At 34.4% G+C, this 21709-nt stretch overlaps 1 protein-coding gene across 1 annotated transcript in view; it reads right to left on the bottom strand.

The window, feature by feature from the left end:
* Cog5 (component of oligomeric golgi complex 5) overlaps positions 1–21709 on the bottom strand; it is a 359771-nt gene that overhangs the window by 157668 nt on the left and 180394 nt on the right. The window contains 2 exon segments of the mRNA XM_023719494.1: positions 85–90; positions 12969–13099. Of these exon segments, the coding sequence (XP_023575262.1) occupies positions 85–90; positions 12969–13099 (137 nt within the window).

Genomic DNA, 21709 nt, shown 5'->3' with positions numbered 1-21709 from the left:
TGTTATGTTGAGCTGTGGGGGACTCAGGTCAACAATTTTTGACATTGCCAGTTAAACAGAAGACCCCATGCTATTATGTGCTACTGGACTCTTTTAGAATATTTTGCTGAGTTTCCACACCTATAATATTCAAATAACGGAACTTAACAAAAAATGGGGATATAGACGAATGTCCATTTTGTATCTGTGTATTCGAAGTGGTTAGGATAGATATATAATTACATTCTCTTCATGAATAGATTTGTTCTAATGGTGTTTGTAAATAGGATCTCAAGTCCACATCTTGTACAGCAATTAACCACTAAGAAGAATGTACGTAGTATGTTACTGAAACTAATAATTTCAATAATAATTATTGAAACTAATCAAATCCTACCGATTTGATTTGAAACTGTCTCATTGCAATTTGTTTATCAATAAAATTATGAAAAAAAAATAGAAGAGATTATGGCCAGGTACTAATCTCTGAAAGAACTTATTGAGGAGACTCTCTTGCCTAATAACCTCCAGAGACAAATAAGTACATCTTTCTCCACTCTGAACCTTCATAAAATTCTATACTTGTTTACTGGGAAAGCTTCTAATTCACAAGTTAAAGGCATCTTGCTAATTAAAATGTCATAATTTCACTGTGGGGGCCTGGTATCTATGGAGATGCAGGAACTCGTCCAAATCAAAATCTTTATCACCTATTTTTGAAATCTAGCTAAAGCCTGAAGTAATGAAGAGCTTGTCACAATAAAAAAAAAAAAAAAAAAAGATCTATATAGAGTCTTTTCTCACTCTCTGTCCGACTCCTGTCCATGAAAGATTCCAGGAGTCAGCAGGAAACAAAGACAAGAGTCAGGGAACTGCTGTAGGTGGCTGGCAAACGTAGCTCCGTGCATGTCACGAAGACTACCTAGTGAAAACACTTTCCTAATGTGGTGATACACTATGCTTCTCCTAAATGTGCTCTAACTCAGTCCCTCAAAAGTTTGAAAAGTGGTAGTGATACCACTATAAATCTTTTCCATATGGTGATATGAAGGCTGAGGCTCCAAGTTTACTTATGTATATTTTTATTCATTAAAAAATAACAGTACCTCTGTGTCTAAATAGACATCTCATTGCTAGAAATCTTGTAATATGCTAGTGGGGATTTTATAACATTACAAAGCTATTTAAAACCTACAACTAAATATAGTACACTACACAATTGGCTAGGAAAAGTACAATATAAAATAGACTTTGTCATTGCAAATACATTTGTTTAAAAGTTTGGTTTAAAAAAGTGCTAAATAAATTACATAAATTTTCTTTTAGTGACTTTTTCAGATGATTGGAGACTAGCTATTTTCTTACTCTGCTTGGGCTGGTAACACAATACCATAAACTGAGTGGCTTACAAACAACAGAAATTACTCAACAGATATGGAGACAGAGAATTCCAGATCAATGGGCATTTGATGGGATATCGGGGGGGGGGGGAATGCTTTCTGAGTCATACAAGGATTTTTTTTTTCTGTAATCATACATGGCATAAGGGTAGAAGAGAGCTCTTTCAGCAAAGAGAGGAGTGGGATGTGAGGGGAAGGCTGGTGAAAAAATGAAAGAAGTCTTTCATAAGGGTAATCATCACTTTTATGAAGGTTCCATCCTCTTGAACTCTTTAACATCCTACCTTCTAATATCATAACTTTAGGGGTTAGGATTTCAACCTATGATTGTAGAGATAAGGGAATGAAAATATTTATGGTATAGCCATTGTGCAACAGAAGTCTTGCACCTTCAAATTACAGTTAGGTGACTATTGTTATTTTAGTAAAGGAGGAATATAATAAATTGATAAAAACAGCATTCATTTCCTTAAGGCAATTCAACTAAAATTTTTTTTTAGATGTTTAAAAAAAAATCTCATTGACTAGTGGCCAAACTTATGCTATTTTTAAATTTTGTATTTAAGTGATACTAAAGATCACTGTCATAATTCATAGTACACTCAATAAAAGATCAACATTTGAGAAATCAAATTTATACAAGAAATGGATGATTAAATATGATGCATAATTTTTCAAAAGTTCCTTGTTTATTAAACATGTTCTCAGGCTATGAGCCTGTAAACTACTTAAGAACGTAACATTTCATGAATTTAATAGCTTTTTTTTTTTTTTAACAGAAACAGGGATTGAACTCAGGCCCTTGAGCTTGCCAGGGAAGCGCATATTCCACTGAGCCATCTCCCCGGCCCCGAATTTAATAGTTCTGAAGAATTGGGGCTGGAGAGATGGCTCAGTGGTCTAAAGCATCTACTTGGAACAAGCTTGGCAAAGCACAGGGACCACGGTTCAATCCCCCAGCACCACATGCCAGCCAGCCGCGCCCCCTGGTGGGCTGAGCTGGCCACACACACACATACACACACACACACACACACACACACACAATAAATGTTAAAATAAAAAAAAATTAAAAAAAAAAAGAATTAAAGTAGTATAATTTTATCTTTTAGTGTATATTTATAATAAATATTAATTATGAAGTTGACCATTTGGTACCAGCATCTGTTCTAAGAAGTAGAAAGAGTATTCCAGACATCAAAAGAGTAGGAAGGCCCTAAAGGAAGGAAGGAAGACAGAGTGCGAAGCACCAATGGACTGAGGAGACTGCAAGGCAGAGCACACAGAGTGGCATGAATGTGGAAGCTGAAACACCAATGAGGAGCCAGTACTGAACGGGAAAGGATGACAACATAAATAAGGGTTGAAACATAAGGTTCTAACCAAAGCAAACAAAGTGGTGTGAGAAGCCTTTCTGTGAAGCAGAAAATAAAGGGCATCTGCTCAGAGAAAAATTGGGGCTGAAAGGGTTTGAGAGGGAGGTTAACAGAAAATCAGAAAACAGTTAAGTTTAAAGTAGCAGTTTCAGATCAGAGGAAAAAAAAAAAATTTGACCAGAAAACAGAAATTCTGAAAAATACTAAAAGACTAGTTAAGATTATTTATATGGAAATTTCCTAAAGAAATTTTCATACTGTAAAAAGCCTTTTATAATATAAACTGCTGCACACATTTTCAAATTTCTATCTAAGTACCTAACAAAATCAGAATAAACTGATTGGTCTTACTAAGGGAAGCGGGGGGGGGGGGGCGGCAGGAGCTCTAGATCAGGATGGCCATTTCACAGCTGCGTAGTCTTTAATTTCTGAATCTCTCCATTTCTTTATGTCCTTAACAATAAGGAAAGTCAGCAGTTATATTCATACTCCTTGTTTGTCATTGTGGTTGAGATAACAAGTCTAAAGTAACTAACACAAAGCCTGGCAAAGAAGAGGTATTTGATAAAGGTTTGTTACATTCTTAGTTCCTAAACTGCCTGCAGGCACAGCTACATAACACTGCTGTCTTGCAGCTCTCCAAGAAGATAAGGCACTAGCCTAAAAACACAGGCTATTTCTACCAAGACACCTGCTTCCCAAGAATTAATATCCCAGTAGCATCATTACTCATTAAGGGTTTAATTGTCTCAGCTCTGCAAAGCCAAAAACCAGACTTCATGAAAATAAGCCAGAGAAAGAGGACTAAGGAAGGCAGATGCACATAACTAAATTCAGAAATACATATTTTTATAAAAACATACCAATTTATAGATAACAAGTACAGTAAACTCAGATAACTGAGTAAGGACATTAATATTTGCTGATCAGTATATCTTCTTCAAGAAAATTATACAGGAAGCTGCTATGCACTAAATATGTGTTTGCCTCTTCAAATTCATATACTGAAATCCTAACCCCTAACGTGATTGTTTTAGGAAGTGGGATATTAGAGAAATGAAGGGGTCATAAGAGTGCTCATGAACAGTGCTTATTTGTTCCATCTATTGTGCAAGGACATGAGAAGGTGTCATCTGTGAACTATAAAGTTGGTCCTCACCAAGTACTCAATCTGCTGCAGGCTTCAGCTTAGACATCTATATCAGTCATTTGATCAACAGAAGGATACAATATTCAACACCTACAACTTTGAGGAGAGATTTAATTTGGTTCATGGTTTCAAGGTGTTATCAATTTACACCTAAAATACCTACCCAAAGATGTCTCACTTGTTCAGATGTGAGGCTTTTATAAAGTGTCTGGATCATAGGGATGCTATACTCATCAGTGAATTTATCCACTGGTTAATAATAGGTGACTTGAGCCGGGCATGGTGGCAGATGCTTGTAATCCCAGCACTTGGGAGGCTGAAGGAGGAGGACTGCTGCAAATTCGAGAACAGCCTGGGCTATAAAATAAGCTGAAGGCCAGCCTGAGCTGCATAGTGAGACCCTGTCTCAAAAAGACAAAAAATAAATAAATACATAAATAATAATAGGTGAATGCTCTACTAAGGGTGCAAGGCTTGGTCCAAGATGGCAGATCACTAGGGGTGTAACCTTGAAGGGTGGGTACTTATCCCTGGCTCCCCCTTATCTGTCTGCTTCCTGGCTGCCATAAGGGAAACAGCTTTTCTCTACCAAGCCTTTCTACCATGTTGTATCTGCCTAGCATCAGCCAGCCATGGACCAAAACCTCTGAAACCACAAGCCCAAATAAACCCATCATCCTTTAAGTTATATGTGTTGGATATTTTGTTTTGGAGGAAAAGTGGTGCATAGAAAGAACTGGTACAGAATGGGGCTACTGATCTGACTGCACCTGACCATGTGGTTCAGAAGCCTTTAGAAATAATCTAGGGGAAGAGTGTGAAGATACAAGCCACAGAATCCCTAGAATGTTATACACTGTGCTTGATGGATGATCGAAAGACAAGAATGCTGATAGGAATGCAGACAGTAAAGACTTAAGCTTATGAGGTTTAATTTTGGAATCAGGGCTCTGTTGGAAACTATAGTAATGCATGTTTTGGAAAAAAAATCTACATTTCTCCATGTAATAAGACTTTGTGTGAGGCTAAATATAAGATAAAGGTGTTAGACTAATTAATGTGGGAGGCAAAATATTAAGGCAGCCCAGTGTTCAGGTGGTAGCATGGGTACTGTTGGCTGTTCTTAGCCAGGTCTATGATGAAAATGAGGTCCAAAAAAGCAGAGCCAAAATATGTAAAATATTCATAGCTTGGCCAGAAAAGAAGCATCTATGAAGTTGGATCCAAAGAAATTTGTGGTTGCTGAAAAGATTATCATTTTTAAAAAAGCCATATGCTCTGTATAAGGACAAAAAGTAGGATGCCCTTGAAATAGCAAGACCCGATCTATCTCAATCAATTTGACACAATTCACCCTAATCACCACAATTTCTAAAATCGTTGTTTATAAGGCACCTCATTTATATCATTTTGTTATGGTTGACCAAATGGACTAGACAAGAATCAGATCAAACTCAAATTATTCATCCAAATAATACAGGAGAATTGGGTAGTAATGGTTAATTTCAATGAAGTATGATAATATGACCAATAGCCTTGCAAAGAGACAATCGTCAACAAGATTGAGGCCATAATGGGCAACTGATCACAAGCCTACTTCAAAATAAATCTAAACAATGAAACAAAACAAACCAAAAAAACACCAAAACACTAGGGATATAACACAGTGGTATAGTGCTTGACTAATATATACAAGGCTGTGAGTTCAATGGTGGAGGGATTCCCTACCTTCCTCTGAGCCATTCTGAGACACATTCTTTGACTCCTATATTTCTAATATTCATGCAGACTTTTGCATATCTACCCATTGAAATACAAGTTTTTCCTTCTACATCTAAAAAACAATCATCTACTTCAATCATCTTTTCATCACTGTCTGAATATAAAATAAAATTGTTACCGTTTAAGTAACAGGAAACAAATATTTTGGTAACAGGAATTATTAATTTCTTAAAAGTTTGGAAGTCTTCCTTTAATTTTTATTTATTTACTTTTTGTATTTTAGGGAAGAGTCTACAGAGTGTTCAAGGTTTCACTACTAGATTGGACTCATAGTGATCCACCTGTTTATAGCCTCCCAAGAGCTGGGATTACAGGCGGGCGCCACCAAGCCCAGTCTCAATTGCCATCTCAGTGCACACCGGGGGGTGAGGCCAGCAAGGCAGACCCAGGGATCTCCTTTAATGTTTAAGTGGTAAAGTACAATAAAATTTGACAACTGTTAAATGCATTCAAACAATAAAATATATATATTATAATATATATATATATATATATGTATATATATATATAATACTTCAGTGCCTTAGAAAATAAGTATATATAAGAACAGAATCTTAGGGGCCGGGGAGATGGCTCAGTAGAATAAGTGCTTCCCTGGCAAGTATAAGGGTTTGAGTTCAATCCCCGGTTCCACCCCGCCCCCCCAAAAAAGAATAGAATCTTTTTAAAATAATCATATTTTAACATGTTATAATCACCTCTCCTTTTGGGAAATAGTATTTTAGTTTTATAAATTTGGTAAGGCTTCCTTTCTACAAATTCTTGGTTTGATTCCCATTACCTTAAAAATATTAAAATATTAAGAATTACATAAATTGAATATATACACAGACATATAGTCAAACCTTCAGTATCCATATGGGATTGGTTTTAAGAACTCAAGGACATCAATGTTCATATTACTCAAATCCTTTATATAAAATAGCACAATACTTGCATATTTACACATATCCTTCCATGTAATCATCTTTAGATTTAAAATGTCAATGCTAATAACTGCTACAGTGTACTATTTAGGAAATAACAAAAAATGCCTGTACATGTTCAAATGCAGATACAACAATTGATTGTATTTCAGTACATAGTACACAAAAAAAACACAAGGCAAACTACACTGAAACAGGGCATGCTGCAGAGGCTGAGGACCTGAGAAATAGTGCAGGACTACAGTAGGCTATTCCTATATATCCCTTCATTCTCATAGATACAGTAGAGTTCCCAGCATGTTGCAAATTCAAGTTTTACTTTTGGAACTTGCTGAAACTTTTAAAATATGTGTGATCAACAGTTGGTTGAATCTATAAATGTGAAACTCACAGATATGGAGAGTTGAGAATTATGCATGTGTGTGCATGTGAATTTATAAATACTTCATAAGAAAAAAAATTTAAGTACATATCCAATAAAGTTTTAAAATCACAGATGAAGTGGTATTATACCTATTAGACTATGAACTAAAAGGGTTTATCTTATCACACTTTTTGAAAGGTTAATCACCACCTTGCAACTACACAAGCTACAGTAGTGTCAATTTCCTGTGGAACATTTGTCTTTAAAGATGCTTTGAAATTCTTCAAACATTTCTTTGAGTAGGCAAGAAGAAATACTAAGATTATAATCTAGTGTTGTATACAATTATTTAATACAATTACTTTGTATTTTTTTGAGCACTGTAGGGGATGAAAAGGAAAGGAAAAAAATTAGTTCTTAATGAACCTCAATCAATAAAATTTTATATATTTTATAACAAACTCTAATACAATATCCACAGGATAATAAATGACATTGTGTTGGTGTTGTTTTGGTCTTTTTGAGGCAGAGTTTTGCTATGTAGTTCTGGTTGGCCTTGAACTCACTTTGTAGCAGCAATTCTCTTACCTCAACCTTCCAAGTGCTGGAATTACAGGCATACACCACAACACCTGGCTTCTTTTAAAAAGTAATAGCCTAACCCTAAATAAAAGTTCTAAACACACCCAGAAGAATCAGGGAAGGTTTTCTAGAGAAGTTAAGGAAATAGCTAGGGATTGAAGAACAAATACAAACCAAATAACCAAACAAATGAGATGATTACGCATGCATTCAAGAAATAGTTAACAACAAATGCAAACACATAAAAGATAAAAGAAACATCCAAGTGTCTTCTGTGGATGTGGCAAGACACCAACAGGCAGGAGGGATTCGAGATCCATGAGTGAAACTGTTCCAGGATTTTCAGTAGTAAATGGGTATGACTAGATAATCTCTTTCATAAAGACTGAAAAAAGTATGAATAGTAAACGAAAATTAGAGAACTAAGAGAAGATTACTACAATAATTTAGGTGAAAAACTAAGAGGATGAAATGAGAAAACAGGAATTGGATTAGGCAATGGGTAAATTTTGTCCACTATTTTCATTAATAGAGTTTTAATCGAATACTCCCGAGTTCACTGATTTAGCTGCTTCTCTGTACAGCTGCATTCAGTAGTTATAACTACAATAGAATGACCCACCAAGGCTGAACTATTTGTTGTCTAGCTCTTGTAGAAAGTGTGCTAATACTTAGTTTAGACCAGCCATGTCCCAAGTTTCCCACATGAGTGGTGTTGCTCTGTATCAGCTAATGAACAGAGAAAAGATAAATGTGATAGCTCTGATTTTAAAAATTCTGAGTTAGAGGGTTACTGTCATGTCCACTTGGAATAATGTGCATGATACTGTAACTAAGTTACTTTACATACATTCTGGGTTCCTTTTCATATGTTTTCGCTGTGGAAGCGGCAAAGGAGTCTCTTTGAGAGAGACTCCTTGTAAAAGGGTTCCAAGTTTGACTCAGATACCGTTAACTATAATAATTTTTGTGACATTTAAAAGGCAGAGGCTAAACCTCTTCTATTTCTATTGTTTTCCCTAACAAGTCTGGTTACAGAAGTGAGTATATTTTTTCTATATTAACTTTAGCAGTCATATTTTATGTCTGCTTCTTACCCTTGTGTCAAAATGTAGACCAGGGGGCATCCACTTACTGATCCGGATATCAGATATTATACGGTTTGAAAGCTATCAACTGCACTGAAAACTAAGACAGCAGGTAGTTTCATGACACAGAAGGAGCAATACCTGCCTAAATCACCCAATTCTGCACACGGCAGTACTTTCTTACTGTAAGTTTCCCACTGAACAGTGCTGCTCTATAACAGCTAACCAAAATAATAATAATAATAATAATAATAATAATCTCAGATTATGCCCATTTTCTCCAGCCCTCTCAATGATAATGCTACTATAAGTCTTTGTTTACTAAAAGCAAAAGTAGATTTTGTTCTCTATAAACTAACATTCTCTCCTAATGTTAAGTATCTTAAAGTGCGGTACACAGGGAGTTTAGAAAAGAGGTCTTGGATTCAGATTGAAATCTGAACTGTTATCAGAAGGTGGGAATGTAGGAGATAATTAATGAAAAGCATTTAGAGTAAAAAGACACCAAACAGATGTAGATTTTTTTGCTTTTGCTATTGTCTTTTTGACACAGTGTCTCACTAGGCAGCTCAGGCTGACCTTGAGCTCACTTTGAAGCCCAGGCTGGTCTCAAACTCACGAGGATCCTCCTTCCTCAGCCTCCTAAATGCTGGGATTACAGGCATGCACCACCATGCACACCAAACAGACATAGAAAGCACAAACGAACACTACAGAAGAGAGCATAGTATTAAGAATATGAATGAAGTAAGAAAGGAGACAAACACAAAGAAAAAATAAACAAGAGATTTGGGACTAGAGAAACTAAGAAAGAAGTTGAAGTACAAAGGTTGGAATATTTACCAAAGTCAAAACTTTCAAAGAAAAACATCCACCAAGAAAAAATATCAAGGGCCTGCAAGATAGCTCAGTGGACTAAGAACCTGCTTTGGCAAGTGCAGGGACCAGGATTTGATCTTAGTTCTGCGTGACACCCCACCTCTAGGGTATGCTCAGCCAGGAATGTAATCCAGGTGTGGTGGTGCACACCTGTAATCCCAGAGTGGGGGAGGCTGAAAAACAAGAGGATCACTATGAGTCTGAGCTGTGTAGTGAGACCCTATACCAAATACTAAAATGAAAAAAGAAAAAAAAAATTAAAAATTTGAGGGAAAAAAAATATTTTGGGAAATTTGGAGGTCCATGTTTTCATAATTGAAAGTAGATTCATTGATGAAGACATGTTATAGCCCAGAAAAAACTGGGGACCACACAAGAAGTCAAAAAAGGAGAGGGTAGTCTATTCTTCCAAAGTTTAGTTGTGAGGCAAAGAGACTAGAAAATAGCTAGGTAACAAATTATAGAGGTAAATAATTCATACTGAAGATCGCTTGCTTTTTTTTCATAGGAGAAACTTTAATATCTTTGTATGCTGCAAGAAGATGAGGAAAGGCTGAAGATTCTACAGAAGCAGTACAACAAGCGCAGTGTGGAATCAGCCTATAATAAAGTAAATGATTTAATGGAGCTTCATCTTTGAGAGTGAAGGTGACAGAAAATAGAAAAGACTAATGTTTCATGGTTTTTCTCTGTGAAATGTGAGATGAGATCAGCTGATGACAATCAGGGAAAAGGAAGTAGATTGGAGGTTTACAATGAATACAGAAGATTTGAAATAGTCATTTGTAAAATGATAGAAGGAACTGGACATATTAAAAAGTAACAAGATTCCAGCCGCATTGAAGAATCATAAATTTTAATTATATCAATATTACAGTTGTCTGGTTTTTTTCTGTCTGAACAGCACTGAACAGCTTAGGGATAGAAGCAAAAACAGATAAAGGAGGACCCACAGATGGCATTTTGCTTGCAGGCTTGACAGAAAAATAAGAAGCAAACAATTTGAGGGTATCATCGAAAGCAATGGTTCTTGGTTGCAGACCTACTCCCCAGAAACTGTGGACACTGTACTCACCTCTCTGAACTTTATAGAGAAAACTGTCCAGAATTTTTGATACATACTTAGGTTTAAGAATCACTAGTCAGGAAAACATGTGAAGATATAGATCTTAGCACAACTTAATATAGAAATGAACAGTAGAAGCAAAGAAGGGAACAGGTATACGGTTAACAGGGCAGGAAATAATAGTGTAATAAAGACCATTGATGTTCTCAATAATTAAAAAGATTGTATTCTACATAAACAAAATGATTATATTGTTTTAAAAGGAACAGGAGAGGAAAAATAGGGGTCTAGAGTCAAAGAATGAGACACTAGAGATGTAGACCAAAATGCTAACAATGACATCATCTAAGGCTGGCAACAGGAAAATGATGATAAAATAGAAGAGAAGGCTTACTAGACTCAGGTTTGGGCCAGTGAGTGTCAAACAACGTAGGTCTAATGTATAAGATCACTCATCAACCTAGGTACTGATAACACAATATGAATGGATTTGAGATGGAAAGAAAACAGTACTGCTTAAGTCATGAATAAATACATAGGAAAGACAAAAGTGTCAAGATATGAAAGCCATCCTAATAAGTAAAAGGGCAACACAGTTTATAGGAAGTCAATTTCCACTGTAAAACCTCTAAGAGGTAAAATTTATATAGACTGAAAGATTACAAAGTCAAAACCAGCAGCCATTCTATAGGAGGGCAATGGCCCTTTAATCAAAGGAAGAAAATATGAATAATAAAACTGTGTCTTTTTAAAAAAATCACTGATTGATTTGATTATTTATTTGGCACAGGGCCTCACTATGCAGCTCAACCTGGTAGTGATCCTCCTGTCTCAGCCTTCCCAACGCCGGGATTATGGGTGTGCACCACTATGCCCATTTTCTATGGCTGGCTCAGCACCAGAGGCTGGCACTACATGTAGTACCAGGGATTGAACCCAGATCCCTGGGCCTGCCAGGCAGGCACTTAGGCCACTGAGCTATCTCCTGGGGCCCTAGAATTATGTCTTTGTCTTTCAAGGACCTAAATAATTGTATCTCCTTAAACTGGCTAATCATTTGTCCTTACATATAGATCTAAAGCTAAAACGTAAGTGACACAGCTGACAAAATTTATCTCTAGTGTTAGAAGATAGGGCAATGCCCGTAATGCCTATCTTTGAGGACAAGAAAGAATAATTATCAGAGTGCAAGATTCTAAGAAGTGATAATATCCTTTTTTGTATGTGGTACCTGGGATAGAACTCAGGACATTATGCTTCCCAGGCAGGTGCTTAAGCAGCTGACCTATTTCCCCAGTCCAATATCCTATTTCTTGATGTGGGTTTTAATTTCACAGGTGTACTCTTACTGTCACATTTTCTTCTATATGAACACTTACGATCTGCTCACTTTTCAATATGTATACCAGAATTCAGTGTTAAAGATTTATTTTTAAAATACAACTAATACAAATAAAACTGATACTCTATCTTTTTTTTATTTTTTAGTAGTCGGTATCAAACTTGGGGCCTTGAGCTTGCCAGACATGAGCTGCGTGGCTGCACTACATTCCTAGCTCCTTCTTAAAGTACAACTATTTAAGAACTAGAAAATGAGTCCCCATATATTAAAGTGCTTATCATTAATAACTATTTTTGTCCAATACAAATGAACAAAACTACTTTTCAGGTTAAGAAAATAGGAAATATAGAATGAAAGAATGAAATATATGTAGAAAATATAAAATACATTTTATGTAGAATATACTATATTAATATTAAATGGCTATGGTTAGGTTTGATACAAATGAAGAAAATACCTGGACATAACACACAGAAAGAATTAATTCAATTTGTTGGTTCTCATTAATAACTTTGAGTTTCTTTTACTTCAGAGCATTAAGCACAGGAAAATGGTATCTTAAGAGAAATCTCAATAACAAAAGTTCCAATTATGGCACAGTGATTAAGGTACAAGGTTCTGGTGCTAGGCAGTGATTAAAGTTAGAATTCAAAACATCTTATTTTTTAGCTGTGTGATCATTTTAAATTACTTAAGCTCTCTGTTTCATCCCCTGTAAAACAGAAATTACAATAATACCAATCTTACTGGCTTGTTGAAAGGATGTCTTGGACAACGCAGACAAATGCACAGATATTGGCTACCAATCTACATATGCACATCTTATAAAAAGTATTTCATATTAGACACATTATATGCTACAAATCTTAGGTTCATTGTAGAATTAAACATATGAAAATAGATTAAATAAAATTTCCATGTGCTTATATGTGTTCTACTTTTCCAATTTAAAGTAATATCCTTCTGAACTCAAAGTCAAATGTTATTTGTACCATAACATATTTTTTATATTTAAAAAGTGATATTTTTATTACCTGAATCTCTACACCTTGCTCTAGCAGCCTTTTAGCTTGATTTTCCACTTCAAGTCGAGCTCTTGCAATAAAAAGTAGATCATTTTCTATTACTTCTATTCCAGAAACATCTATTCCTTGAGAAAGATAATCTATGTAAAAAAACACATAAACATATTTAAATATTGCAATACCAAATACACAGCAAGGTATCAAAATATCATGTATACTTTCTTTTAAAATATCCTAGATTTGCTATTGGACATGGTCCCATTTCAATATCTGTATCTTAAAAAAATAGTCTTCCAAACATTTTCTACCTATTGAACTTTAATTTCCAACTAATTGTCCAAAATAAGATCAAGTTGGCTAGGCAAAGATATAAATCATGCTTATTTTGAAGTCAAAGTAGAAAAAAAAAAAACAAAAACAACAACAAAAAACCAAAAAAACCCAATGTAATGTCAATAGATGTCAATAGATTATATAAAATTAACTGCCAAGTTGACTTTAATATTAACTAAAATACATATCCCCAATATTTTCAGAATTGTCTCAAGTGGCTACTACAGGTTTAAAAGTTATTATGTAAAACTCCAGAAAGAAAAATCTATGATGTGGAGAAATGATTATTAAATTATGAAAAACAATAGCATTTTGCAAGTTTACATGATCAAATAGATCTAACAATTAGACTGAAAGATATTTATGAAAATTACTGAATAAAAATATACAAAGGAATTAACTTATTTGTGATAAAAATATGTAAAATGCCAACAATTTGGAATTCATGCACACTTCTTATACTAACATCAGAACAAAAATAAGTTGGCAAGTGACAAAGTATGTTATAGATCAAATTATTTTATAAATTTAGTGTGCACTGTGATTCAAGAAAAATCTCACTTTTATCATTTAAAAATTTCATTTTTCAGAGTATTACAAGGAAAGTTTTGGGCTTTTTTTTCTGTATTTTTAGGGTGTTCAGGGTCTCACTACTAGATTGGACTAATAATGATTCTCCTGTTTACAGCCTCCCAAGTGCTGGGATGACAGGTGCGCGTCACAGGACCTATAGTACTCCTACTATGTTCTTCCAATTTTTTCACTAAAAGAACAAAAACATAAAAATTTTATCTGGGAATTAAATTTAGGCTCTTAGAATAATGGCTATTAAATAACTAGTATTCTCTGGTCTAATTTCTTAAAAATGTAAAAATCTGAAATGCAAAATTTTGAAATATGCTAGCAGTACCAACATTAGGACTGCTAAACCTTAATTATATGTACCACACAGTTAGAATTACACTAGTACTTATTGAAACTCCTCATGTACAGAAAATATGTGTGAGAAAACTGATCTGCGTGGATTGAATTATTGGTATGTTTTGCTGTTAAAGCACTCATTTGCTCTCAATGATCAGCAACTATATTATTTCTGTGCTTGCCACTTTAATTTTCAAACAAAACCAATACCTGGGTTATTTAAGTTAACATTAAAACACACACCAACCATCTTACCAGGCTTTCTGTATTCTAATTAATATCACACACAGCTACCAAAATATAAATAATTCTGCTACAAATCTTGGGCTCACTATAATAATTCTGATTATTTATATTTTGGCAATAGAAATAATTCTAATGATTTAATAGAACTTATTTACAAGAATTATATTATTTATTATTTTGAATTATTTAATAGAAAGAATTTGGAAATAGAAATAATTCTGATTGCTCTCTCACTCACAAAGCTATAGTTTCCTATTGACCATTTTGCTCCATTCATTATACAGTAAAAAAATCTTACTGATTCAAAAACCCTCATAGCTTCTTCCTATGCTAGCCTTCTCCTTTGTTTAAAACACAAAGAGGTAGTATATTTTGCCTAACGATGTAGCTATATATTTATGTTGCCTTAGAAAGAAATGAGAAAAGAGCATGTACGAGATGGGAAAAGGGCTGGAAATTAGAAAATATTAGGAGGTCAGTTCTTCACATCAAATTAATAATTAAAAAACAAGGGATGGCCAGATAGCTCAGTAGACTAAAGTACCCGCTTTGGCAGGACCAGCCACCAGGGTTCCATTACCAGGCCTTGCTGGCCCCACTTCCTGGACACACTGAGATAACGATTGATACTGGGCATGGTATTATACGCCTGTAATCCCAGCGCTTGGGAGGCTGAAAACAGGAGGATCACTATGACTTCGATCTGTGTGGTGAGCCCTTGTACTAAAATTAAACAAAATAAATAAAAACAAAATAAAAAAATACAAACATAATATAGAGTCATGCAAGTATGCAGTAAAAGAATCATCTTTAAAGTGTTGAAAATGGTTTCTTCTAGGGAGCAGTTGAAGAAGGCAGAGGATTGCTTTTTTAAATAACATCTTGTAGAATTACTTTAGTACATTATGTATGATTTTTTTAACAGAACTAAAACAGTAAGTGAAAGTCAACAAAATAAAAATGTTGCGAGCCTAATAAAAATCATAGCCTCTAAATCAATGATGGTGTGTGTGTGTGTGTGTGTGTGTGTGTGTGTTTGTGTGTTTAGGGAAGGGTCTAGAGGGTGTTCAGGGTCTCACTACTAGATCAGACTCATAGTGATCTGCTTGTTTACAGCCTGGTGGGATTACAGGTGCACACCATCATGCCCAGTCTCTAAATCAATGATTCTGCTTACAGTAATAAATAATCTTAAAGAAAAAGATGCATATATTTAAGAAGAGATATTCACCACAGTGCTAGGTGCAATCATTATACTCATGCACCCAGGTATATGTATAGGTATATAGAGATGTGCTTCTATGTATATGAGTATGCAAATATGAACATTATAAATTGGTAAACACTACTTCAAAAAGTGATTTGTATTATTTGAAGAAATACAAGACCGAACAATATGATTTGGGACACAAACATTAACAATCTAGAAAATTTAGCAGAGATGCATGATACAATGTGTTCCCAGAGATTGACTCCCAAGGTTGGTGTGCATTCTCCTAACATATGTTGAAATTGTGTTTTTATATATCTATATTTTTCCATTAAATATTAAACAAATGTGAACCAGTGACATAGATTACATAATTAGACATTACAAAGAGTATTATATTTCATATGTTCAAAAAGTAACTGTGAAATAAAGTCATGAGTAGTTAATACAAACACAACTTTCATTAGCAAAATATAGTATCTCGATGGGATTTCTAGATGAGAAAAGTCAGAAAAGTATAACATGTCTCAAAAAGAAGACTTAATACCAATAACATTAACTGGGAACTAGATAAAATGCAATATTTTTCAAAGAAATTTTTTAAATCCAAGAAATCCTTTTAAAGGAGTGGAAATCATAATTCCACAAGCCAGAAGCAAAATGAACCACTCTTTATACTCCCCAAATTCTAAATTAGCACCAACACTAATATACATCTATTCTATGGATGTTTATGTGGAAAAAAAAAAAAAAAGCACAGGAAGCAGAACAGACTGAGACTCAAAATTTGACTATAATAACAAAAGTGGTTTCCTTCCATACTGACTTTGCAAAGGTTATATGCAGGTCAATGTCTCATAAAAATTATAATTAACCTTCAGTGCTTCTAAACAGCTTTTTAATCCACCCCTTAGTTCTATGTCCTTGTTTTTATTTGTAATTAAACTTAATTACAGTATTTTTTTAAATGGGAGGGTAGTTGAGGGCCACAACCAGTGCTGCCTACATGTAAACAGGCACATGCTCTCCACTGATCTACTGTCTCACCCTACAAGATTAGATGATGCTAATTCCTAGTATCTCTGCTTCCTGACAGCCATGGACTGAACCCCTAAAGCTATCAACCATAGTACAGCTTCTTTCTTTAAATTATTTATGAGTGGCATTTTGTAATACAATACCAAAGTCACTAATATATAAAATATTTTCTTTAGTAATATTATAAGCACTTACTCACTATAGTTGTAGACACTGGCCCAACAGTTCATCAAATAAAACTTAAAGTCTTCTATTAAAAAAATAATATTCTCACAAATAACTACCTTAACCATCTTTATAAGTACATATTTTAAATATCAAAATTATTTCCTTGAGATGGTATCAAAGACAGAAATTCTGGATCAAATATATACTTTCAAATTTTGTAATACAAATTTTCAAACTACTTTTCTAAAGGGCTACATACTACTTTATACATTTTTTCTTAATAACCAATGGGAGTCATCTCATCTAACCATTTATAGCCTTGATATTACATTTATTTTAAATCTCTTATCTGCTGTTATAAGAAATATGTTTTAATAGATGATCCAACATTATTTTTAGTAATGAGACTAAATATTAACTAAATGAACTTTCTTTTGAGAATATCTACAAAATTAAGTCACCTTATATAATATTCTATCATATATATTTTTCCCATCTGTTTATTTTTAAATTTTTATAATTACATGTCTTGATATCATTTTCAAAATAATGATAAAATCATTGTTAAATAGCTTCATATTTGATCCTTCCATATGTCTCTGCCTGATTAAGAAACTCAGGATAATACATGTCTTACACAAAAGCAAACATCAACATATAAAATTGGCTTTCAGGGGGTTACCTTGAAGACTGAAAAATAGGAATCTGGAAAGGAAATATGTCCACTTAGAAGCCATCAACAAAATATTTTATCTTTGAAATTAAAATACACTGTTGCAAAGATCAGAGCTTATCACAAGAACTATATTTTAATTTATTCTGGAGTATCAATCTTTCTTGTTAGCATTTCAAATTGCGTAAAGAACACAGTTACTAGAGAATACTGAGCTACATAAAAGCTTTAAAACAGAAGATAAACAACAATCATACAATAACACTAAACAACATGAAGGGATAATGTAGTACAGACAGAACTAAATTACTCAATCAAAAAAATGAAATTTGAACCTCCACTTTAAATGTCCCAGAGATCAAGGAGTGCCACTTAAATCTAAATACTTCCCTTTTTAAAAAATTGTTTCAAAACGTACGCATACACATATGTCACGGCTCACTAAAAAGAAAAACCTTACATTACTAAAAACCCTCAGCAATCTCATAAAGCTAGAGAAAAATCAAGCCATCCAAAACTTCAACAAGAACAGTATACTATACATATACATTTTGGTTTTCATTTCCTTATTTAAAAGTAAACAAAGGTTTCATTTTCATATTTAAGTAGATTTCTTGAATCTAATTGAACTGCAGGGAAAATATTTTTAGGAAAAAACCATATGAATAACTGAAACTTGATTCTACTAATATGTAAGTAAAAGCACAACAAAATTATGAAGCCTATTTTTTAAAGTCCTGTTGATATTTGTACAATGGAAGAAATAAACACAGAGAATACAGAATGTAGTAACAACACGGATTTTAAGTAGGTGAGATTTTAATATGTGATAACCTAAACATAACTAGACAAAGAAACATTTGGGTAAAGAACTCAAGACATGAAACCAGCTACCAAAAAATTCCTAAGTCAATGGTTAAAAAATCCCCTAAACTTTTCTGATCTTGAAATGTATGTAAAATGAAATAGTGAATATCCACTGAAACAACTTTCAAGTCTTTTAAAATACATTTACTTATTTATTTATTATTGTATTGGAGATTAAAGCTAGGGCCTTGCACATGGTCTATCACTGACCTACATTCCCAGCACCTGTAATATCTTGATTGATTGACTGATTGATTTGGTATGGGGTGAGGCAAGGTCTTGTTCTGTAGTATAAACTGGCCTTGAATACAATACGTTGCCCAGACTAGCCTCGAATTCAGGGTGCAACCTCTTGCCTCTGTCAAAATATCTTTTAACTAAAAGTTAACTCTTAAAACAAAAACAAAAAAAAAGTTAACTCTTGCACGGCAGTATGGGTAAACACAACAATGTGTATGAAGTATGTTTTCTAAACCATTAGAACCACACAGAAGTAGGACACTACACTCATCATGTAATCTGAATTATTAATCCCTTTCCTTCTGGTAAGAGTAAAGAAAAAAAAAACTCTAAGGTACAAATAAACATAGCTTAAAATTTGTACTTTTCCAGTCAATCCTTAATTGATACTACCACATAAACTAGGCCCAGAATCGCTTTAGGCTTAAGTAAACTCCTCTGGCTGAATCTTTGTATTTCAAGGCCATAGTGCTTCTCAGGGCATGTTTGATCTTCTTTGTTCTTCAAAGGCTCAGGAAAATTTAGCATCAAAAGCCTGTCTTCTTTTTTCTCTCTTACTACAGGGAGAAGGAAAAAAAATCTTAACCACTAAAAAGAAGAGTTTTCCTTTCCTAAATCCTACTACCTAAGAAATAGACCGTGTTTAGCTAGCACAAGACGCTGCGTAGGCCAACTGGGAGAAGACTGCATTGCCCATCTGCTCCTCGGGGAACCCGTCATCATTTCCCTGACTTCCTAAGCATGATGCCAATATGACAATAGAGTTTAAAATCACGTGTTTATAAAAAGAATGAATCTCCTTTATTTTTTTCTCTACTGAAAGACATCTCAGGTGCTGTATTTAGTACCTTCTTTCCAATCACTATCTCACAAGAAATTGTAGTCAGTATCCTTCTTTAAATGCACTCTATAAATAAAAACAAACATAGAGGGAAAAAAATAAACACTATAATACACCAAAGGCATCTGATACAGAGAATTACACTCAACAAAAGCAGAATAAGTTTTGTTCAACTACACATGAAACATTAATCAAGACAACATTCATGTCCTAGGTTATAAACAAAGTTTTAAATTTTTATTAAATTTTAATTTTTGTTTTGTGTTATTTTGGGCTCTTTCAAGGTGATTGATGCCTATTTATAATATCAATTCCTTTAAAGTGCTTACAAGCAGGCACCAGCAGGGGGTTTGATCCCATTCCCAAGGCCTGATGTGCCAGCCCCACCCTCAGAGTGTGCTGAGAAAGATGGCAATTGAATCTGGGCATTGTGGAGCGCACCTGTAATCCCAGCTCTTGGGAAGCTGCAAACAGGTGGATCACTATGTCTGATCTAGTAGTGAGACCCTGAACACCCTCTAGACCCTTCCCTAAAATACGCCCCCCCCCAAAAAAAAGAATATCAATCCCTGATGCCCATTCCTAGGGAAGAATGTAGCTGTATTTGTTTCTTCTTTTGTCTTGAGGTCTGGCCTGTACAGGAGTATCTGTCTCTTCCAAGCTGCAAAGTCACCTTGTCTTCCATATTGTCTCCTTGAGGGCCTGGCCCTGTCTGTCTATAATACTTCTATCTAATTCAACTGCCTACAACAAAATGAATACCTGAACAACACAGAAGAAACTGCCATAATTCATATAAAGTCAACGACACAGATCTGTAATTATTAAAGAAATAAGCTTGTACTTTAAATATTCTAAGTTACAGAAAAAAAAAAATTATACCTGCATGTGTAAACATTGGATTGTCTCCTTCATGTGAGATCCTGACAGAGAAAATGGAATCTGAAGGATAGAATAGATAGAAACTAGGAAAAGGCAATGAACTTATTCAAAAGGAAAGAGTTACTGAGTTGAGGAGAAGGACAAGAGAGGGAGCAGAGGAAAGAGATTTATCTATGTATATAAGCAGGATGGTTGGGACAACGGTACTGTGCATTTCTGCTCGTCTATAGAAAGGAACAAATAACGCTTAATTTGTTTTGTCTCCTTTTTCAGTTGTATTTTTCTTTTAATTTCTTTTTTTTTTCTTTCTTCCAATTTTGCATGCATACATCTTGTAATATGAATAACTGGTTGGAAGACAACACTATGCATTACAACAAATACTGTGAAATCCACATTACTTTGTTAAGTGAAATTCTATATCACTTGTAATTTTTTACGCTTTAATATTATTTTGTACTCCCTTTAAAAAAATAAATAAAGCTCTCGGACCAGCCAGATAGCTCAGGGGACTAAAGCACCTGCTTAGCCAGAGCACAGTGGCTGGGGTATGATCCCCGGCATGCCGTGCCAGCCCTGCCCCCGGGGTGCACTGAGACAGAGATTGAGACTGGGCATGGTGGCGTGCACCTGTAATCCCAACGCTTGGGAGGCTGGTAACAGGAGAATCACTCCGAATCTGATCTATCTACATAGTGAGACCCTGTAGACCCTGTACTAAATATTTTTTAAAAAAAGAAAAAGTATTTTTTTTTTAAAATGTGTAGGCCTACAAACTTTCACTTTTGAAAAAGCCTATCTCCACTATAGAAGAAGCAACAACACTTTCTAAAAAGTAGAAAAGGGAAAGGGATTACATAACATTATCTCTCCAAAGGCAGACACAAAAATCTTCAAAATACTTGCAAATTTGATTTCCCTGGTAGAAAAATTAGGTATTTAAAAAAATAATAGCAATCTCTCTAGTGAGCATAGCTGCAAAAATCATCAACAAGATATTATCAAATGGAATCTTGCAAACTATAAAAATAACAATACACCATGACAAAGTTGGGGATTTCTTGAAGTGCTAGGAAAACAGAAGATAGTAATTTAAAGGTGTTTACAAATACAAAGCAAATTAAAAATTTATAACAAAATAAAAAGATAAAACACACACATGAAAACACTCTGAAAATGTACAAAAAGAACAATGAGGAAAGCAGAAACAAATGACACAAATAGAAAAATTCTAAAAAATGCAAGCTAAGGAGGCTGGGGAGATGGCTCAGAATAAGCGCTTGCCTGTTAAGCACAAGGGCCTGAGTTCAACCCCCAGTTCCACAAAAAAA

This window comes from Octodon degus, unplaced genomic scaffold (genome assembly GCF_000260255.1).
Source record: "Octodon degus isolate 3935 unplaced genomic scaffold, OctDeg1.0 scaffold00068, whole genome shotgun sequence".
NCBI lineage: Eukaryota > Metazoa > Chordata > Mammalia > Rodentia > Octodontidae > Octodon > Octodon degus.
Note: the sequence above shows the minus strand (reverse complement) of the source record. Positions and strands in the feature narration are given on the sequence as shown.